The sequence below is a fragment of the Equus caballus genome, chromosome 13, assembly GCF_041296265.1.
Source record: "Equus caballus isolate H_3958 breed thoroughbred chromosome 13, TB-T2T, whole genome shotgun sequence".
Lineage (NCBI taxonomy): Eukaryota > Metazoa > Chordata > Mammalia > Perissodactyla > Equidae > Equus > Equus caballus.
In genome coordinates, this window is record NC_091696.1 from 37759205 (window position 1) to 37775433 (window position 16229).

A 16229-nucleotide genomic window follows, 5' to 3' on the forward strand; every position below is an offset into this window, starting at 1 on the left:
AAAAATTTTCTCCCATTCTGTGGGTTGTCTCTCCACTGTCTTGGTTCTGTCCTTTGAAGCACAAAAGGTTTTAATTTTGATGATGTCCGTTTATCTATTCTTTGGTTGCTTGTACTTTTGGTGTTCTATCTAGGGCTTTGCCTAACCCAACATCACAAAGATTTTCTCCTATATTTTTTTCTAAGAGAGTTACAGTTTTAGCTCTTATATTTAAGTTGTTGATCCATTTTGAGTTAATTTTTGTGTATAACATAAAGGGTCCAATATCTTTTGCATGTGTGTATTCACTTGTTCCAGCACCATATGTTGAGAAGATTTCTCTTTCCTCGTTGAATTGTTTTGGCACTCCCAACAAAAATCAGTTGGCTATAAATGTGGGGGCTCGTTTCTGGACTCTCAATGCTATTGCCTTGGTCTGTGTCCGTCCTTATTGCCAGTGCCAACTGTCTGGATTACTGCAGCTGTGTAGTGAGTTTTGAATTCAGGAAGTGTGACTCCTCCAACTTTGTTCTTCTTTTTTCAAGATTGTTTTGGCTATCCTGCGTCCCTTGAATTTCCATATGAGCTTTAGGACCAGTTTGTTAATTTTTTCAAAGCAGCCAGCTGGGATTTTGATAGTGATTGGGTTGAATCTCTAGATAAATATGGGGAAGACTGCCCTCTTAACAATACTCAGTCTTCTGATCTGTGAACACAGGATGTCTTTCCACTTATTTAGGTCGTCTTTAATTTCTTTCAATGCATTTTGTTTTTCACTCTACAAGTCATGCATTTCTTTTCTTAAATTTATTCCTACATATTTTATTCTTTTTGATGCTGTTATAGATGGAATTGTTTTCTTAATTTCATTTTTGGATTTTTCATTGCTAGTGTATAGAAATACAATTGATTTGTGTATGCTACAGTCTTGCTGACCCCTTGCTTGACTATCCGTGCATGTCTGTGTGTATTCAGAGCCTCTCCTTTCTTTCTAACAGTCACACAGCATTTCAGGGCGAAGAGAAACTGTAACTTATATACCAGGCTCCATCGATGGACACTGTGGGCTGTTGTCTTTTTGCTGTTACTGATCACGCTGCAGAGAACACTCTTAGGGCCCCTCATTCATTCTGGGGATGTGTTTTGAGTACCCACTCTGTTACCAGGCGCTCTTTGAGGCACTGGGGCTACAGACAATGAAAAAGTGAATGAGATGATTTCAACTTGAGAAAATATGAAGAAAATAAAAGAGTGATGTGCTGGGGAGTGGCTGGACGTGCGTGTCAGAGGAGTCCTTTGAATTGAGGAGTCAGAGATTTCTCTCGAGAGGTGACTTTTGAGCTGGGATCCAAATGATGAGAAAGAACCCACTGTTGGAAGATTGGGGAGGTCGTTCCACACACAGGGAACAGCAAGTACAAAGGCCCTGAGGTGGGAATGAGCTCGCGGTGTTCACAGGACAGAAAGAAAGCCAGTGTGCCTGGAGAGCCACCAAGGCGGAGGAGAGGTGGGCAGGGGCTAGACTAACGCAGGCCGTATAGCCTTAAAAGGCATTTCGATTCTATTAAGAACATGGAGAGAAGCCACTGGAGAGTGTGACTTGGTCTCATTTATGTTCTAAAAAGATCACTCTAGTTACTTAAGAAGGGTTTATTTTCCCTGGCTTGTTTCAAGTGCTGTTCTTTGAAGCGGAATGACTGGGTGGACGGGTTTGTACGTTGAAGATGTTCCCAGATGCTGCCTGCCAGGTGCCTCCCCAAAAGGTGGCTGTAGTCTTCCCTCTGAGGATGCCGGCTCTTGTTGTCGCCAGTGGCATTTGGGGTGAGGTGCCCAGCGAGCTCTCACCCCCTGGGCCTTAGCACCCATTCTCTTTTTCCCCTTGCAGGACCCTCGCTGCTGCATTTGCGCGGTGACTCTGGCTGTACCGTCCACCCTGTGGGTAAGACGGGCGCCGCAGGAACATGGCAGACGAAGACCTCATCTTCCGCCTCGAAGGCGTTGATGGCGGCCAGACCTCCAGGGCTGGCCCCGACGGTGATTCTGACGCAGACAGCGACGATGACGAAGGTTACTTTATCTGCCCCATCACCGATGACCCCAGGTCACACCAGAATGTCAATTCCAAGGTTAATAACTACTACAGCAACCTAATGAAGAGTGAGCAGTACAGCTCCAGCGGGTCACCCGCGAGCTCCTTCCATTTTAAGGTGAGTGGACCACCCGCTCCACCTTGCCCACCCCAGCTCACCTGCACGAGGGATGGGGAGCTGGGGTCGCTGGTTAGAGTCTTCCCTGTTTAGAAACCGTGGGCAGCCCTCTAAAATCTGGATCTGAGGCTAGACCTGTTAAGCTGGAAGGATTTTGTTGGTTTAAAACAAGTTTCATTACTTGAAAGCACTGTTTTTCAGATAGCTGCTTGGGACCCACCCCTGCATTGTGAAAACCTCGACTAGCTTTTTAGGAACTGGAACAGAACAGAATAGACTAGAAAGTATTGGAGAATACTGCATATTGTAAAGATCTTATTTGGGGGCACATATATGCATCCATGTTCACACACATAAACGTGGTGACCAGTTTGTTGTTGATGACCAGCTTCTCACGATGTACCAATTGTTAAATATTTTTGTTTCACTTCTGGTGTGTGTGTTCGTGGGCCCGGGGACATGACATAAAATGTAGTTCTTCGTGTGGTTTGCAGTCAAAAAAGCCACTGCTTAGGGTTGAGCATCCTTCTTCTGGATTGAGGAAAAGGGTAGGAAATCCCTTACTTCGTTAGGGGTTTGTGTTCCTTCCATGGGAAAGCTGGTCTAAAGGAGAGGGAGAAAGGCAAACGTTATTGCACTTTTGTATAATAACTGGTGGTGAAAAACATTAAAAGCGTGATACTGTTATCTTTATTCAATCCTCACAAACGGTAAATACCTGTTAGTACTGGGAACAAAATGCCTATTACCACTTTGGGATTTGAAATTGAAACCATTCTCTTCTAACTTCAGAATTAATCTGTTTTTAGAATATTAATAATTCTGGTTCACAGTTGAATATTTTTTCCTTTCAGGGCCAGAGTTCTAGCTTAAGTCTCTCTGGGGCAGGCAGCTCCGGAAATAGCCCTGTGGGTCCCCTCTGAGGTTGGGGGGGCCCCTGAAGGGTCGGCTTGTGGCTTGCCCCGCTTTCCTGTCCTGAGGCAGCTCTGAAATGCACACCCAGCCCCTCGGAGGGCAGCGTGGGAAGGGTGGGAGAGCACCTGGCACTTCTGTCCCTTCACTTTAGGTCAGGAAGGCTCGAGGAGATGCTGATCTGTGCGGCGTCCTCTACCCCATGTGAGGGAATCCAGGTGCCAGAGGGGGCTGGGGGGTCAGGGCTCGTGAAACAGAAACCAGCCCACGCCGGCTCAAGGGAAAGAGGGAACTTATTGTAACAATCCGGGAGTGCTTTCTGGGACCCAGGGGCAGAAATGATGTGTGTCTCTCAGGGGACAGATGCAGGAACTGGAAGGCCATGGGCCTGTCTCTCTCTGTCTCATCTCCCAATCTCTATCCTATATTCTGTCCTATCTTCTCTGCCTCTTGGTCTACGGAGTGGGAAAATAGACCCTCACAGTCCCAGAGTCCCCTCATTTCAGGTGGAGCCACGTGCAAAGACAGACTTGACCCTCTCCATCCCAGTTGTGGGGGGAGAAAATCTGGTTGGCCCAGCCTGGGTCAGTCATCCTGCATCTCTGATCCGGTCACTTCCAGCTAGGGCTTGGGTTGGGGGTGTCACAAAAGAGGTGCTGCTTCCAGGGAAGGAGGATCCTAGTGGCCTCCAAGTGGGGCAGACCCCTCAGAAGGACTCTCCCCACAGCTGCCTGTTTAGAGGAACCAAGAGCCTGGTGGGGGCCGTTTGGCAAACACTGAATGGACCCAGGAGCTGAGGGGTCTCAGACATGGTGGGACACAGTCTCTGACTGCAGAATGCAGTACGGTGAGCCTTTAAAGGAAACACAGATGGCGTGCTCTGGTGAAGGGAGGTCTGTCTGTAGGTCTGGCTTTAGGATGTGAGCTTCATGGGGGCAGGACCCTGTGGCCTGTTCATCACTCATCCCCAGTGCCTAGAGCCATGCTGTGCACACAGTAGGTGCTTCATTTGGAATCAGTGGGGACATGGATAAATGCTGAACTCACTTCACTGTGGGTACTCTCTCTCTAAGGAACAGATAGACAGTATTTGCATAAAACGTAAGCCGCTGCGGCCATATGATAATAGTTATTAAAATAAAAAACATACCTCAGATGGCAGTTTTATCTCTGGAAGTTCATCCTCAGCCAGGTGTTCCCACTGGGGGTGCTGTTGGCTTTTTGGGAATGACAGTTCTTTATTGGGTGGGACTGTCCCTTATATTGTAGGATATTCAGCATGTCTGACTCCTGCCACTAAATACCATGTTTTCCCCCTATTCATTATGACAGCCCAAAATGTTCCCCACCATATTTTTACAAAGCTCATGTGAGGGGGTACTGCCCTTAGCTGAGAACCAGTACAGAAGTATTTGTCTAAGTGTTCAAATTTACGTATTTAAAGATGTGCTTTGCGGTATTGTTTGTAATAAAGAAAACGTGGACACAGCTCAAATGTCCATTGTAGACCATGGGCCTAGCAGAATGCTGTATTTACATGAAAACAAAGATGACCTTTCCGGGTGATTTGACTTGAAAACAGTGCCAAAATAGAGATAAATATATATCTGTGCGTGTGTGTACATATTATGTATTTTGTGGGAGGAAAACAAAATCCATGAAAAGCCCTTGGGACAGTGCTGGTCCATAATAAGGACAAAAAATGTTAGCTATTTTTGGATTATATGTGCTGTTAAGTAAAACAGCAAGTTGAAATGTAATACAATCCCACTTTTATCAAAAAACGTATATACACAGGGGCCAGCCTGGTGGTGTAGTGATGAAGTTTGTGTACTCCACTTCAGCAGCTTGGGGTTCGCCGGTTCACATCCTGGGTGTGGACCTACACACTGCTCATCAAGCCATGCTGTGGTGACATCCCACATAGAAGAACTAGAAGGACTTACAATTAGCATAAACAACTATGTACTGGGGCTTTGGAGAGAAAAATAAAAAAGAGGAAGATTGACAGTATTTTAAGATTGGCTCAGGGCCAATGTTAAAATATGTATATATATATATACACACACGCATATTAATATTTGCATAGCAAAAACTGACAGAGAAATTTGCATCCAATAGTTAATGGTGATTCTTTCTGGGGGAGAGGGTGCTGTTAAGGGGGACTTTGATTATCTACATTATATGTATTTTTAAACATTTGGAACTTTTAAAACTACATGTATGTATTACCTGTGTGCAGAAAAAGATGTTTTTAGAAGAAGAAAAATAAAGCAAAACAGCCAGATAACCTCCCCTCCCCCCAAACAAACAAATCAATAAATAGCCCCTCCTTACAACTCAGGTCTCTTCTACAAGGCAAAGTTCAATATCCTCCCTGAGGAGGGAGCCCTCATGGTCCCCAGGGACCCTGCTGGGCTCTCTTCACCCCACACTTCTCCCGCTCCTGGAATAGGCTTCGGTTTTCACGCCTCTGCCTGAAACCTCTTTCAACTGATGTCTGTTAAAATGATCGTCCTGGCTCCCTCAGGACCCGATTTGAAGACACCCTGCCCTGGCTATCTCCTCTGCATTCCCTGGGGCTGTAGCAGACCGTTCTGTGCATGTGTCAGTCTCTGTTTATGAGTCAGCCGCTGACTGCAAGGCTAGGGGCTGAGTCCCATTGCACTTCCCAGTCCCTGTGCGTGGGCTGTAGCTCTTTGTTGCCCGTGTCCTAGATCATCGCAAGCAGGCTCTGTGGGGTTCCTGTTGCCTGTGGCGACTTCGGAGGGAGATAGCAGCCCGGTTTTCCAAACCTCACTCTCTCTGGCACTCGACAAACCTAACGTATTTTTTTATTTACTGTCAACATGGCAACCTGGGTTGTTTAACCAAAATGGCCACCTGGCGTTCCTCCAGGGTGGCGCCACCCTGCAGGTACTGGGCATGTATGATGAACTGTCGAGGTCTGTCACTGTCAAGGTCATTGCCTTCTGCCTGAGTTTCCCAGGGGGTGGTGGCAGAACCTTTCAGGGGGCCGCCTTCTCCATAGATTATCAGGCGGCCAGCCAAAGGATGTTTATAGAGTTTATGATAACGTGGGAAAGTGCTTCTGCTCTGGAGTTAAATTTAAACAGCAGAATATAGGGTATGATTACACACACACACACACATACACACACACACACACACACACACACAACAAAAGCCCAGAAGGAAGTACGTCAGCATGCCCACAGGGATTGTCTTTGGACAGGATCAGGAGTCATTGCATTCCTTTTCTACTTCTCTGTCATTTCTGTATTTTCTAGAATAAGCATCTGCAGCATATATATGTTTTCAGTTTTTTAATACAGTGTGCAATTTTATTTAAAAAAAATGTCGTCCTTGTCTGAGAATATCTTGGGGATCATCCCACATCCGCACATGCAAATCACCTCTTTTTTTTTTTTTTTTAGGGAGATTAAGTTATATTCCATCACGTGATAGACATGGATTTATTTAGCCAATCTCCTCTTAAGGGAAACTTTGTTTCCTTTGTTTTTCTATTACTAACAGTGCTGTAATAAATCTCCCTATCTATGTATCCAAGCAACCTTTAAAATACATATAATTTGTAAACAGTACATATATATGTACAAAGAATTCACACTGTAAATGGTAGACAGTGAAGAGTGAGCCTCCCACCTCTGATCCTTGTTTCCCTGGGGGCCTCGGGTCGCGGGGTGGGGCAGGCAATGCTCTGCGTGTTGTACTTGGATCACCTCACTTAATCTGCACAGCAGTCCCATGAGGATTGGCATTTTGACCGATAGTAAACCTGAGGCTCTGAGACCTTAATCACTTTCCCTGGTATATGGTGGGGCCGTGTTGAACCCAGCCAGTCTGGATCCAGAGTTGATGCTCTTCATGACTGCAGTATGTTGCCTCACTTAGGTTGCTGATTTCAATGGCTGAATATCTTGTCATTGTCTGGAAACACCATAATGTATTTAGCCAGCTCCTCTTGGATGGGTATGAAGGTTGTTTCCAGACTTTTGCTACCACAAACAGCACTTCCATAAGCATCCATTTATGTATGTCCTTGTACCCACGCAGGGGTGTGCCTGCCAGGTGAGTGCCCAGAGGTGGAAAGGCTGGAGCAAACCGTTTGTAGGTTTAAAACTCAGCCAGGCATTGCCGGTTGCCCTTCAAAGAGGTTGCACCAGCCTCTGTGCCCCCCATGATGCCTGGGCACGCCTGCTTCCCATACCCTTGTTGACAGACTTCAGTGAGTACATTCATACTTTCGACCCACTGAGGGTGACTGACAGCTTAGTCAAAAAACAGTGATCACTCCAAAATGAGACGGAGGAGCCAGAGTCTGATGACTTACTAGGGGCAGAGACATCCCTGCCTACCTGACCCCCAGGAGCCCCACCCTGGCGGTGTTGGGCTTCTGTCCCTGCCAAGTGACCAGAGGAAGCTCTGTGCACACCCAGAGGCGGTGACCATTTCGGTGCTCTGCCCACTGCTCTGAGAATGCAGAATCGGAAAAGGAAGCTTAGGTGTCCTGGATCCAAAAAGCTTAGGACCACCAGCAAGATAAGGGTCTGCTGGGCAGATGAAGGAAAAAGACAGTGATGCTGGCATTGGGCAGGAGGCCACTCAGTGACCTGGTGTCTGGAAAACAAGAGGAGGCTGAGGAGATTGGGGCCCAGCCTCAGGGACTCATCTTTCTGCAGTATGTGCATGTGCTGAAATCTTCAAATTCTTCGTGGAAACGTGCCGGGGAACAAGGGGTCCCCTTCTTTAATTGTATTTTGTAAATGTTTTTTAGCAGCTTTATTGAGATATAATTCACGTACCATACCATTTACCCATTTAAAATGTACAATTCAGTGGCTTTATAAAGTTATGCACCCACATCACCACAGTCAATCGTAGCCCATTTTCATTATCCTAAAAAGAAACCCCACACCTCTTAGCCATCATGCCCTGGTATCCCCATCCCACCCAGCCCTGCGCAACCACTCATCTACGTTCAGTGTCTATGGATTTGCCTTTTCTGGACATTTCATGTAAGTAGGATTATGTAATATGTGGCCTTTTGTGACTGGCGTCTTTCACTTAGCGTAATGATTTCAAGGCTCATCCATGTTGAAGCGTGTATCAGCAATTCCTTCCTTTTTATTGACAAATATGACTCCATTATATGGATATACAACATTTTGTTTATCCATTCATCAGTTGATGCACATTTGGGTGGTTTCTCCTTTTTGGCTAACAAGTCTTTGCGTGGACGTGTTTTCATTTCTCTTGGATGGATACTTAGGAGTGGAATTGCTGGGTCATGTGGTAACTCTACATTTGGCCCACATTCTTTTTGTGAAAGAGCAGGCAGTTGGGGTTTTACAGGCTTGGTTGGAGTCCTGGGTCTGCTTTTTCCTGGTTGCCGCAGGTTTTCAGGCAAGTCACCTCCTCTCGCTCTGAGCCTTGAATGTATCAGTGGCCTGGGGAACTAGCCTGCCTGCCTGTCTGCGGTTGACAAGATTGCCATGGGGTGCAGGCTGGGATGTCATCTGGAGAAGGGCTTCCCGGAGGCAAGGACATTGTCATCTTGGGGACTGTTATCGCTTTGCTGGTTATTATTTCCATCCTTCCCATCCTGTCCTCTCTGTCCACAGCTCTGAATCCCACTGGTCAAGGGAGATCAGCTACAGCCACTGTTTTTGACAAAGAGAGTTTTCTTTAGGATTTTTAGCCATGTTTCTTTTTTATTTTTTAATTTTTTTTTTTTTGAGGAAGATTAGCCCTGAGCTAACATCTGCTGCCAATCCTCCTCTTTTTCCTGAGGAAGACTGGCCCTGAGCTAACACCCGTGCCCATCTTCCTCTACTTTATACATGGGATGCCTGACACAGCATGGCTTGCCAAGTGGTACCTTGTCCGCACCCGGGATCCAAACCGGTGAACCCCAGGCCCCCGAAGCAGAAGGTGCACACTTAACCGCTGCACCACCGGGCTGGTCCCGCCATGTTTCTTTTGTGTTTGTTTTCTTGCTTATAGAAGTAATCCGTATTCCTTGCAGAAAATAGTAGCAGATGCTATTAAGGCTTTAGTATGTATTTCAGACTTTTCTATATTTCATTATAAATACAGACATGAATAAATAGGGACTTTGTATTACAATATTAGGATCATGCTATATGTGCTTTTCAGTAACTAGTTTTCCCTCAGCAAATAATAGATCATGCATATCTTTCTGCATCAGTAAATATGAATCTAGTCCATCATTTTTTTAATGGCTCCATGGTATGGCTCTACCACACTTTCTTTAAGCATTTCCTCTTGTTGGATGTGTAGGCAGTTTCAAGTTTTTTGCTGCTATATTCAATGCTGGGTTCCATGGAAATTCCATGAAACCTCTAAATGCATGTGGCCCAGAATGGGGCAGCCACATGGCGCTGTTGGCCTCTTTCACCAGGAGCGTGACTGTGCTGCTTTTATTGGTCCCTGGGTGTGGTTTAAGCCCTTTACTCTCAGCCAGGGTGGAGGCTTAGAGCTCTAATTCTTAAAGTCTACAGAAGTGAGGATGGGGAAAAAACGTGTTTTATAACATCCCCTTGGCGAATGTAACAGTTAATGTTTCAGGAAAGAGGCCTCCCTGAGCTACTGGATGCTTCCTCGTGAGGTCCAGAGGGTTTGATGGCCGTGATAGTGGCAACAGGAATAGTGACATAGCAACAGCAGCAACATTCTATGTGCCAAAGAAATTGCAAACACATTACCCGCACATCTGGCCTCATTCATGGCATATTCTGGGAAATTTATTGTTACTATTCTTATTCAATTTTTATTTTTATTTTGTGCTCTCAAGCTTTGAAGAAGCAAAACCTTTCTGTTCTCTAGGCTGGGTTCTGTTTTCCTTTTTATGAAATCCCCTAGACATCCTGTTTTATGTAAGATTAATCAGCCCACTTGACAACTCAGTTTTAGTATCTTTAGAACTAGAGAATATTAGAGCTGGCAGGGCCTTAAGAATCGTCTAACAACCCAGTGATCTTTGTTTGTTAACTTCGATTTACACATGCAATACCTGAAGACGTTGTCATAGTAAAAACAAATGCGAACAGTGTAGATAACACTGAAGTCTCCTGGATCATCTTCTGTTCTCTTCCCAGAGCTGACCATTATAGCAGTTTGGTGTAAATCACTTTTCAGACCTTTTTTATGCATTTGTATATAAATATACGTTTATGCATGTATCTGCAGACACACACATCCTTAGAAATGCATCATAGTGATTTGTGGGTTTCCTCGACCAGTAAATGGTGTCATACTGCTTGTATTATTCGGCAACGTGCTTTCTTTTCCTGAACAGTAAGTCTTAGAGATTGCCCATGTCAGTGCCTTGATCTTGTTAACGGCTGTGTAGGAGTATACCAAGTGCATGTAATCAGACCCCTGTGGACAGGCAGGTGGTTTCAGTGCTCGACTGTTGTATAGTATTATAAGACTGACCATCTTTGGGCCGGCTCACCTGGGCACGCCTAGGCAATTGATCAGACCTGGGCCACGAATAGTGAAGGAGCGGATTCATAGCCACTGCCAGATGGCTCTCAGAGGTGACAGTCCCTGCCTCCACTCCCCTCTCAGTGTCTGAGGGTATCCACTGCCTAGGCCTCCATAAACGCCCCTTGTCCTAACCTGATGGGTAAACTAGTTCACCAGGGAGTTTCAGCTCGGGCAGAGCTTGTTCACCTGTAGTGACCACTGTGACCTGAGTGAGCCACTATTTCTGGAGGGAGCGTGTCTGCCCCAGGAGTGGGGACCGGAAAAAAGCTGACTACTAGTAGTCAAAACATTTTTCGTTGTCATTTGTAAATGAGGAAAGAGAGGTTCCCACAGTTCGTCAGTGGTGGGCAGGAACCAGAGTTGAGGGAACTGAAAGCTTAGTACAGGACTCCTTCTGTTGTGATTGAAAAAAAAAGTCATTTGAGTTAAACCCACCTGTTGCCAATAAGATACGGCATGATTCTTTTTTTGGTTTGGAAAAAGAGGTAATTTTGACCCTGTGGAATAACATGCCCTCTAATTCTGAAATACTTTTTTCCTTGACTGTTTTTTTTGGTTGATTCCACAGCAACCAGCCAGGAGGTAATTTCTTTTGACAATCCTCATGGAATGGGGGCCCAGGTCTTCGGTGGCTTAGGGAGTGTTTGAGTCACCAGTTGAGAGAGGTGCAGTTGGACAGCCTGGTGTCCCAGGCAGAGAAGAGGGCACCTGCACACACACGCTCAGAAGGGTGGGCTGCTGACTGCTCAGAACACCACAGGCTCCTTGACAGGTGGGGGTGAGAGGGCCGTCCCTGCCATTCACAGCAGCTGGAATACGAGAGGGGACTGTGGTGCTTTTTTAAAGTACCGAAATTCAGAAAATGTTTTAGTTGTAAACGTGTCTGCCTTGAGGTTATTTGTAATGGAAAAATCAGTGACAAGCTCAAAGTGTAACAGTGGAGAACCGTATGAGAATGGTTAAGGCAGTAATGATGAACCCATACAGTGGATTATTATACAGCTGTTACAACTAACTTCCAAATTCATGATGTCATGTTTGTGTGAAAAAAAGTGATTTATTTGCTATTTCTTGGAGTGTAACTTAAGAGAAAGTTTTTGAAGGAGGACTCCAAACTTATAAATTTTAAATGTGATCCAGCAATTACACTTCCAAGAAATATGTCCTACTGAGATCTTGCACAAGTGTGCAAAGATTTAGATAGGAGGATGTTCACGTCGGCACTGTCTGTACTAGGAATTATTGGAGAGAATCCAAATATCCATCAACTGAGCTTAGAGAAAGACCTTAAGATATGTTTGTACAATTACATAGTTTCACAATCGTGGGAGGGAAATGAGATGACCCAGCCTGTCTGTACGTATGACTTGGAAAGACTGAGTCCAAGATCCTGTATTAAGTGGAGAAAAGTAAGATGCAGAACAGAATGTGTGGCCCGTCCCATTGCTCTTAAATTCATGTATGTGTTAACAAATGCATAGCAGAAAAGTTGCAGAATATCTACATCAGCTGTGATTTTCAGAGGATTGGGGGTTGGGGGTTAGAAAGGACTTCTGCTTTCTAGTTCAGAATTGCGTAGTGCTTGCAGTTTTTTTCTATAAGCAGATCATACATTTAGAATCAGGAAAATAGTCAAGATCACTAAATAAAGTCCCAAGTCTCATTGACCCACTCTCGTGAAAGGCCGTAAATTATGTTTACGCTGTGATCCCAGTCTTATAAAAAAATGAGTGTAAAAGATCTGGAAAAGAACTAGTCCAAAGCATTGATGATGGTTGCTCTAGGTGGATGGCATGTGGCACATTTGAATTTTCTTGGTCTTCTGTATTTTCCAAGTGTTTTTATTAAGCATGAATTAGCTTCTGTTTTGGAGGAAAAAAATTATGGGCTTTATCTTTGGATTTTGCAGAGATTAGGAAGGCCCAGCGAGGGAGTCCTTGACCTTCTGTGTTTCTGTGTGTGTTTTTCTCGAAAGGCTCAGCTCCTCTGCCTTGTCTTCTCTGAGCAGGGTCCCAGTGATGGGGCTCAGGTGGGGCCAGGGCCCTTGGGATGCTGTCCTGTCTGGGCCCGAATCCGTGGGGAGCTGGGCTCCTGCAGAGGCTGGTGCAGGTGGCTGAGGGATACCGTCACGGGTGAGGAGGTCTGGAATTGCTGTCCCTCGAGTCTGTCTTGTCTCAGAGTGCTGTGGGCCTGCCCTGCTCAGGCAGCGTCTAGCCCACCATCCCGTCCCCTCCCCATGGCTCAGGCCTCTGGCCTGGCAGGAAGTTTTCGTCTCACTGATTCTGCAGAGGCTGCAGGGCAAAGGGTCAGTTTCTTCAGGAAGAGAGTGAAAGGGATTGCTACCTAGTGTGGGTGTCAGGGTGTTTGTTGGGAGGGGACAAGGAAGAATTCCACCTTGGGATTATAAAAGCAATAAAGTAAGCCTTTTAAAACAAAAAATGGAGTTGTACCATAATACCGTTGAGGAGCATGCTCTCTTCTCTTCATAATATGTCTTGGACATCTTTCCCAGTAAGTGCCCAGAAAGCTCTGGTTCTCAAAAGGTTTCAAAGTTTGGGGGCATTGATGCTGAAACCCTGAAACAGGCAGGCAGTTCTGCACAATGAATTGTCCTGCATCCCCAGGACCTTGGAACGTCTCGTGGGAATCTGTTCATGATGAACTGAGCCCAGAGCTTAGCACTGTGTTAATGTAAAGGCAACATCTTTTTGCGTAGTTCGATGTACTCTGAGTTTAGGAAGCTTATGTGGTCTAGGATTTTCATTTAGGGCAGGAAAATGGGTGTATTTATGATTTATATAGTATTTATAAAAGGTGCTGTTAGGCCTGATAGGGTCCATAATTCTCACCGTGGAATCAGTGCAGCTTTTTGGAAGGGCTATTAGCATTTTAAGTGGATATAATTAAAATGTATTAACCAGGCTCCACAGGCAGACATGTGGGTTGAATCCAGTTTTGCACAATCACAATTATGCCTCATATTTTTGCACACTTGTGTTTGTGTTTCTATAGGATACATCACTAGATGTAGAATGGCTGGGTCAGAATAAAGGAATGCATTTTTTTTCATTTTAGTGCATTGCCAGATTGCCTTTAGAAGAGGTTTATACCCATTGACTGTATGTGAGCACATCGGTTTCCCCGCATCCTGGACAGCACTTCCTGTTAGCAGTTGTTAAAATGTTTGCCAGTCTGAACAAGGTGGGATGGGGGAATGATAGCTTATTTTCATTCTCAACTTTTTAAATACAAGCAAAGTGGTGTGTGTTTTCCTATGCATGTTATGTTTCTTCTTTGGTCTCGTAGTTAAGACACGTCACTTCTGCCCATGGGAATGCTGTGCCCAAGTGAGACCAAATAGGGTCTTTTGGGAACTTTGCTCCTGAAAGGATAATAGATGGGAGTATTTCTCTTGCCCTGACGCTGTCTGCCTTTCCAGGGCTTGGGGACCCCTGGGAAATCACAGGGTGGGAGGAGGCTGGGCTGCACTGTTTCCAAAGCTGTTGGTCTCACACTCTCCTCTGCGTTCTGCAGGAAGCCTGGAAGCACGCAATCGAGAAGGCCAAGCACATGCCTGACCCCTGGGCTGAGTTCCACCTGGAGGACATTGCCACGGAATGTGCCACGCGTCACAGGTCAGCAGCTTGTCTAGGGGTACTCTATCGCCCCAGGCCTCAATGTGCCACGCGTCACAGGTCAGCAGCTTGTCTAGGGGTACTCTATCGCCCCAGGCCTCAAGCAGTCCTTGAGGGTGTGAGTCCTGCTTCTCTTCACAATCAGTGAGGCCTAAGTACCCCTGGAGGTCAAGGAGAAGGGAATAATAATCATATCAGCCAATATGTGAGTGCTTATGCATGCTTAAGGCATTATCTCATTTAAACCTTAGAGTGGTCCTATAAGGTGTGTATTGGACAGGCGAGGCTGAGCTATGCTGCAGTAACAAATACCCAGGGGCCTAAGGCAACAAAGATCTATTTCTTACTTATATAAAGTTGGGGGAGAGTTGAGCACCTCTTCAGGGCAGCTCAGGGATCCAGGCTGCTTCCATCTTGCAGTTCCATCATGTCAACATGTGACCCCCACAGTTGCTACCAAAGGGGAAGAGAGAGCATGGAGGCAGCACACCAGGTTTTCAATGCCTTGGCCCCAGGAGGATTCACAAAATGGAACTGGGAGCGTCTAGAGTCCCTACTGGAAGAGGCAGAGGGACAGAAGAGTGTTTTCAGGGGGTTTCAGGAAGAAGTAGCAACAAAAACCACAAAACACCACCACTAATAAAATAATATGGATGACAATGATGATGGTGGCCCTTATTAATTGAATCTTCCATGTGCCAGGCACTGTTTTAAACACTCTGTGTATATTTACTCATTTAAAAAAGCCTGAAGTAGGAATTGTTTCAAGCATTTGAGACCCCTTTCAGAATCTGATGAGGGCCAGCTCAGAAAGTTGCACACGTATGTATAATTTGCTTATAATTTTAGAGAACTCATGGACTTGCCCTGGAGCCTGCCCTCTGTCCTGTGACCTCTGTAGATGCTACCAGCTCTGAGTCATCCAGACCAACCCTCTCAGTTCCCTTCATTGCTCCAGGGGAGAGAGAAGTTTGCCTAGGGTCAGCCATGTAGTTAATAAGCTAACCTTCTGACTTTCAATACAGTGTCTTTGAATTAGTCAGAACTCTGTTTCAAATGCAAGTGACAGAAATGCAACTCACAGTGGCTTAAGCATAGAAGGGAATATTTGGCTCATATAGGGAGGCTTCAGGCATGGCTGGTTCCAGATGCTCCAAGGAGGCTTTTCGCTTTGACCTCAGATAGACTCTCTTATATCAGTGGTACAGATGACCCTCGGGAGCCCCACATTTCATCTCACCCAATGGAAAGGATTTTTTCTCTCTCAATTTTTTTTAAATAAAAGTTCCATATGTGAATCTCATTGGCCTGGCTTTAGTTATATGCCCATGTCCGAACCAGTCATTGTTTCAGGGAGCTTTGTTCTGATTGGCCAGGACTAGACCACATACTACAAGACAGAAGGTGCTAGGGGATCAGCTCCACCCAGACCACATATTCTGAGAATGGAGGATGGTGGTTCCCCAAAGGAAAATTGGGGTGGGGGTGCTGTTACTAGAAGAAGGGGGAGCTGATGCTAGGCAGGCAGAAACCGTGGAGGCTTCTCCACCTTTCTGCAATGTATTCCTGCTCCCACTCTGTGAGAAGATGGCTTAGAGCCTGGCAGGCACCCCCTCCCTACCCCTGGAGGCCCACCTCCTAGTAGGCTCTGGGGTCTGTGCTGGCAGCCAAGGTCAGCATTCTTGGGGGCCCCAGCAGGGCAAGGTACGAACTCTGTTTCTTCCTGCCTTTATAAGGGCAGCGTGGTGGCTGGTTGGTGACACATGGCCTTCAGGCTGAGGACACAAGCAACACAGGGAAGCCCCTGGAAAGGCAGGATCCACAGGCTGGGCTGGCCCTGTGTGTCTTGGAGTCCGCGGGGACTGGGAACCAGGAACCAGGCCAAACTGTGTTTATTTCCTAACCAAAGCGGCTGACTTCATCTGCCCTGGCTGCCACCAGAGGGATGTCAGGCATTGAT

The 16229-nt window shown here is 45.9% G+C and overlaps 1 protein-coding gene across 11 annotated transcripts in view; it reads left to right on the forward strand.

The window, feature by feature from the left end:
* EEF2K (eukaryotic elongation factor 2 kinase) overlaps window positions 1-16229 on the forward strand; it is a 59632-nt gene that overhangs the window by 12564 nt on the left and 30839 nt on the right. For 7 of the 11 annotated variants that reach the window (XM_001494156.5, XM_070230888.1, XM_070230891.1 and 4 more), the window contains exons 2-3: window positions 1865-2186; window positions 14169-14269. In XM_001494156.5, the coding sequence (XP_001494206.2) occupies window positions 1941-2186; window positions 14169-14269 (347 nt within the window). In that variant the 5' untranslated portion in view covers window positions 1865-1940. Of the gene's footprint in view, window positions 1-1864; window positions 2187-14168; window positions 14330-16229 lie in introns of all 11 variants that reach the window. The other 4 variants (XM_014730072.3, XM_023616195.2, XM_023616196.2 and 1 more) reach the window with 1 other exon arrangement.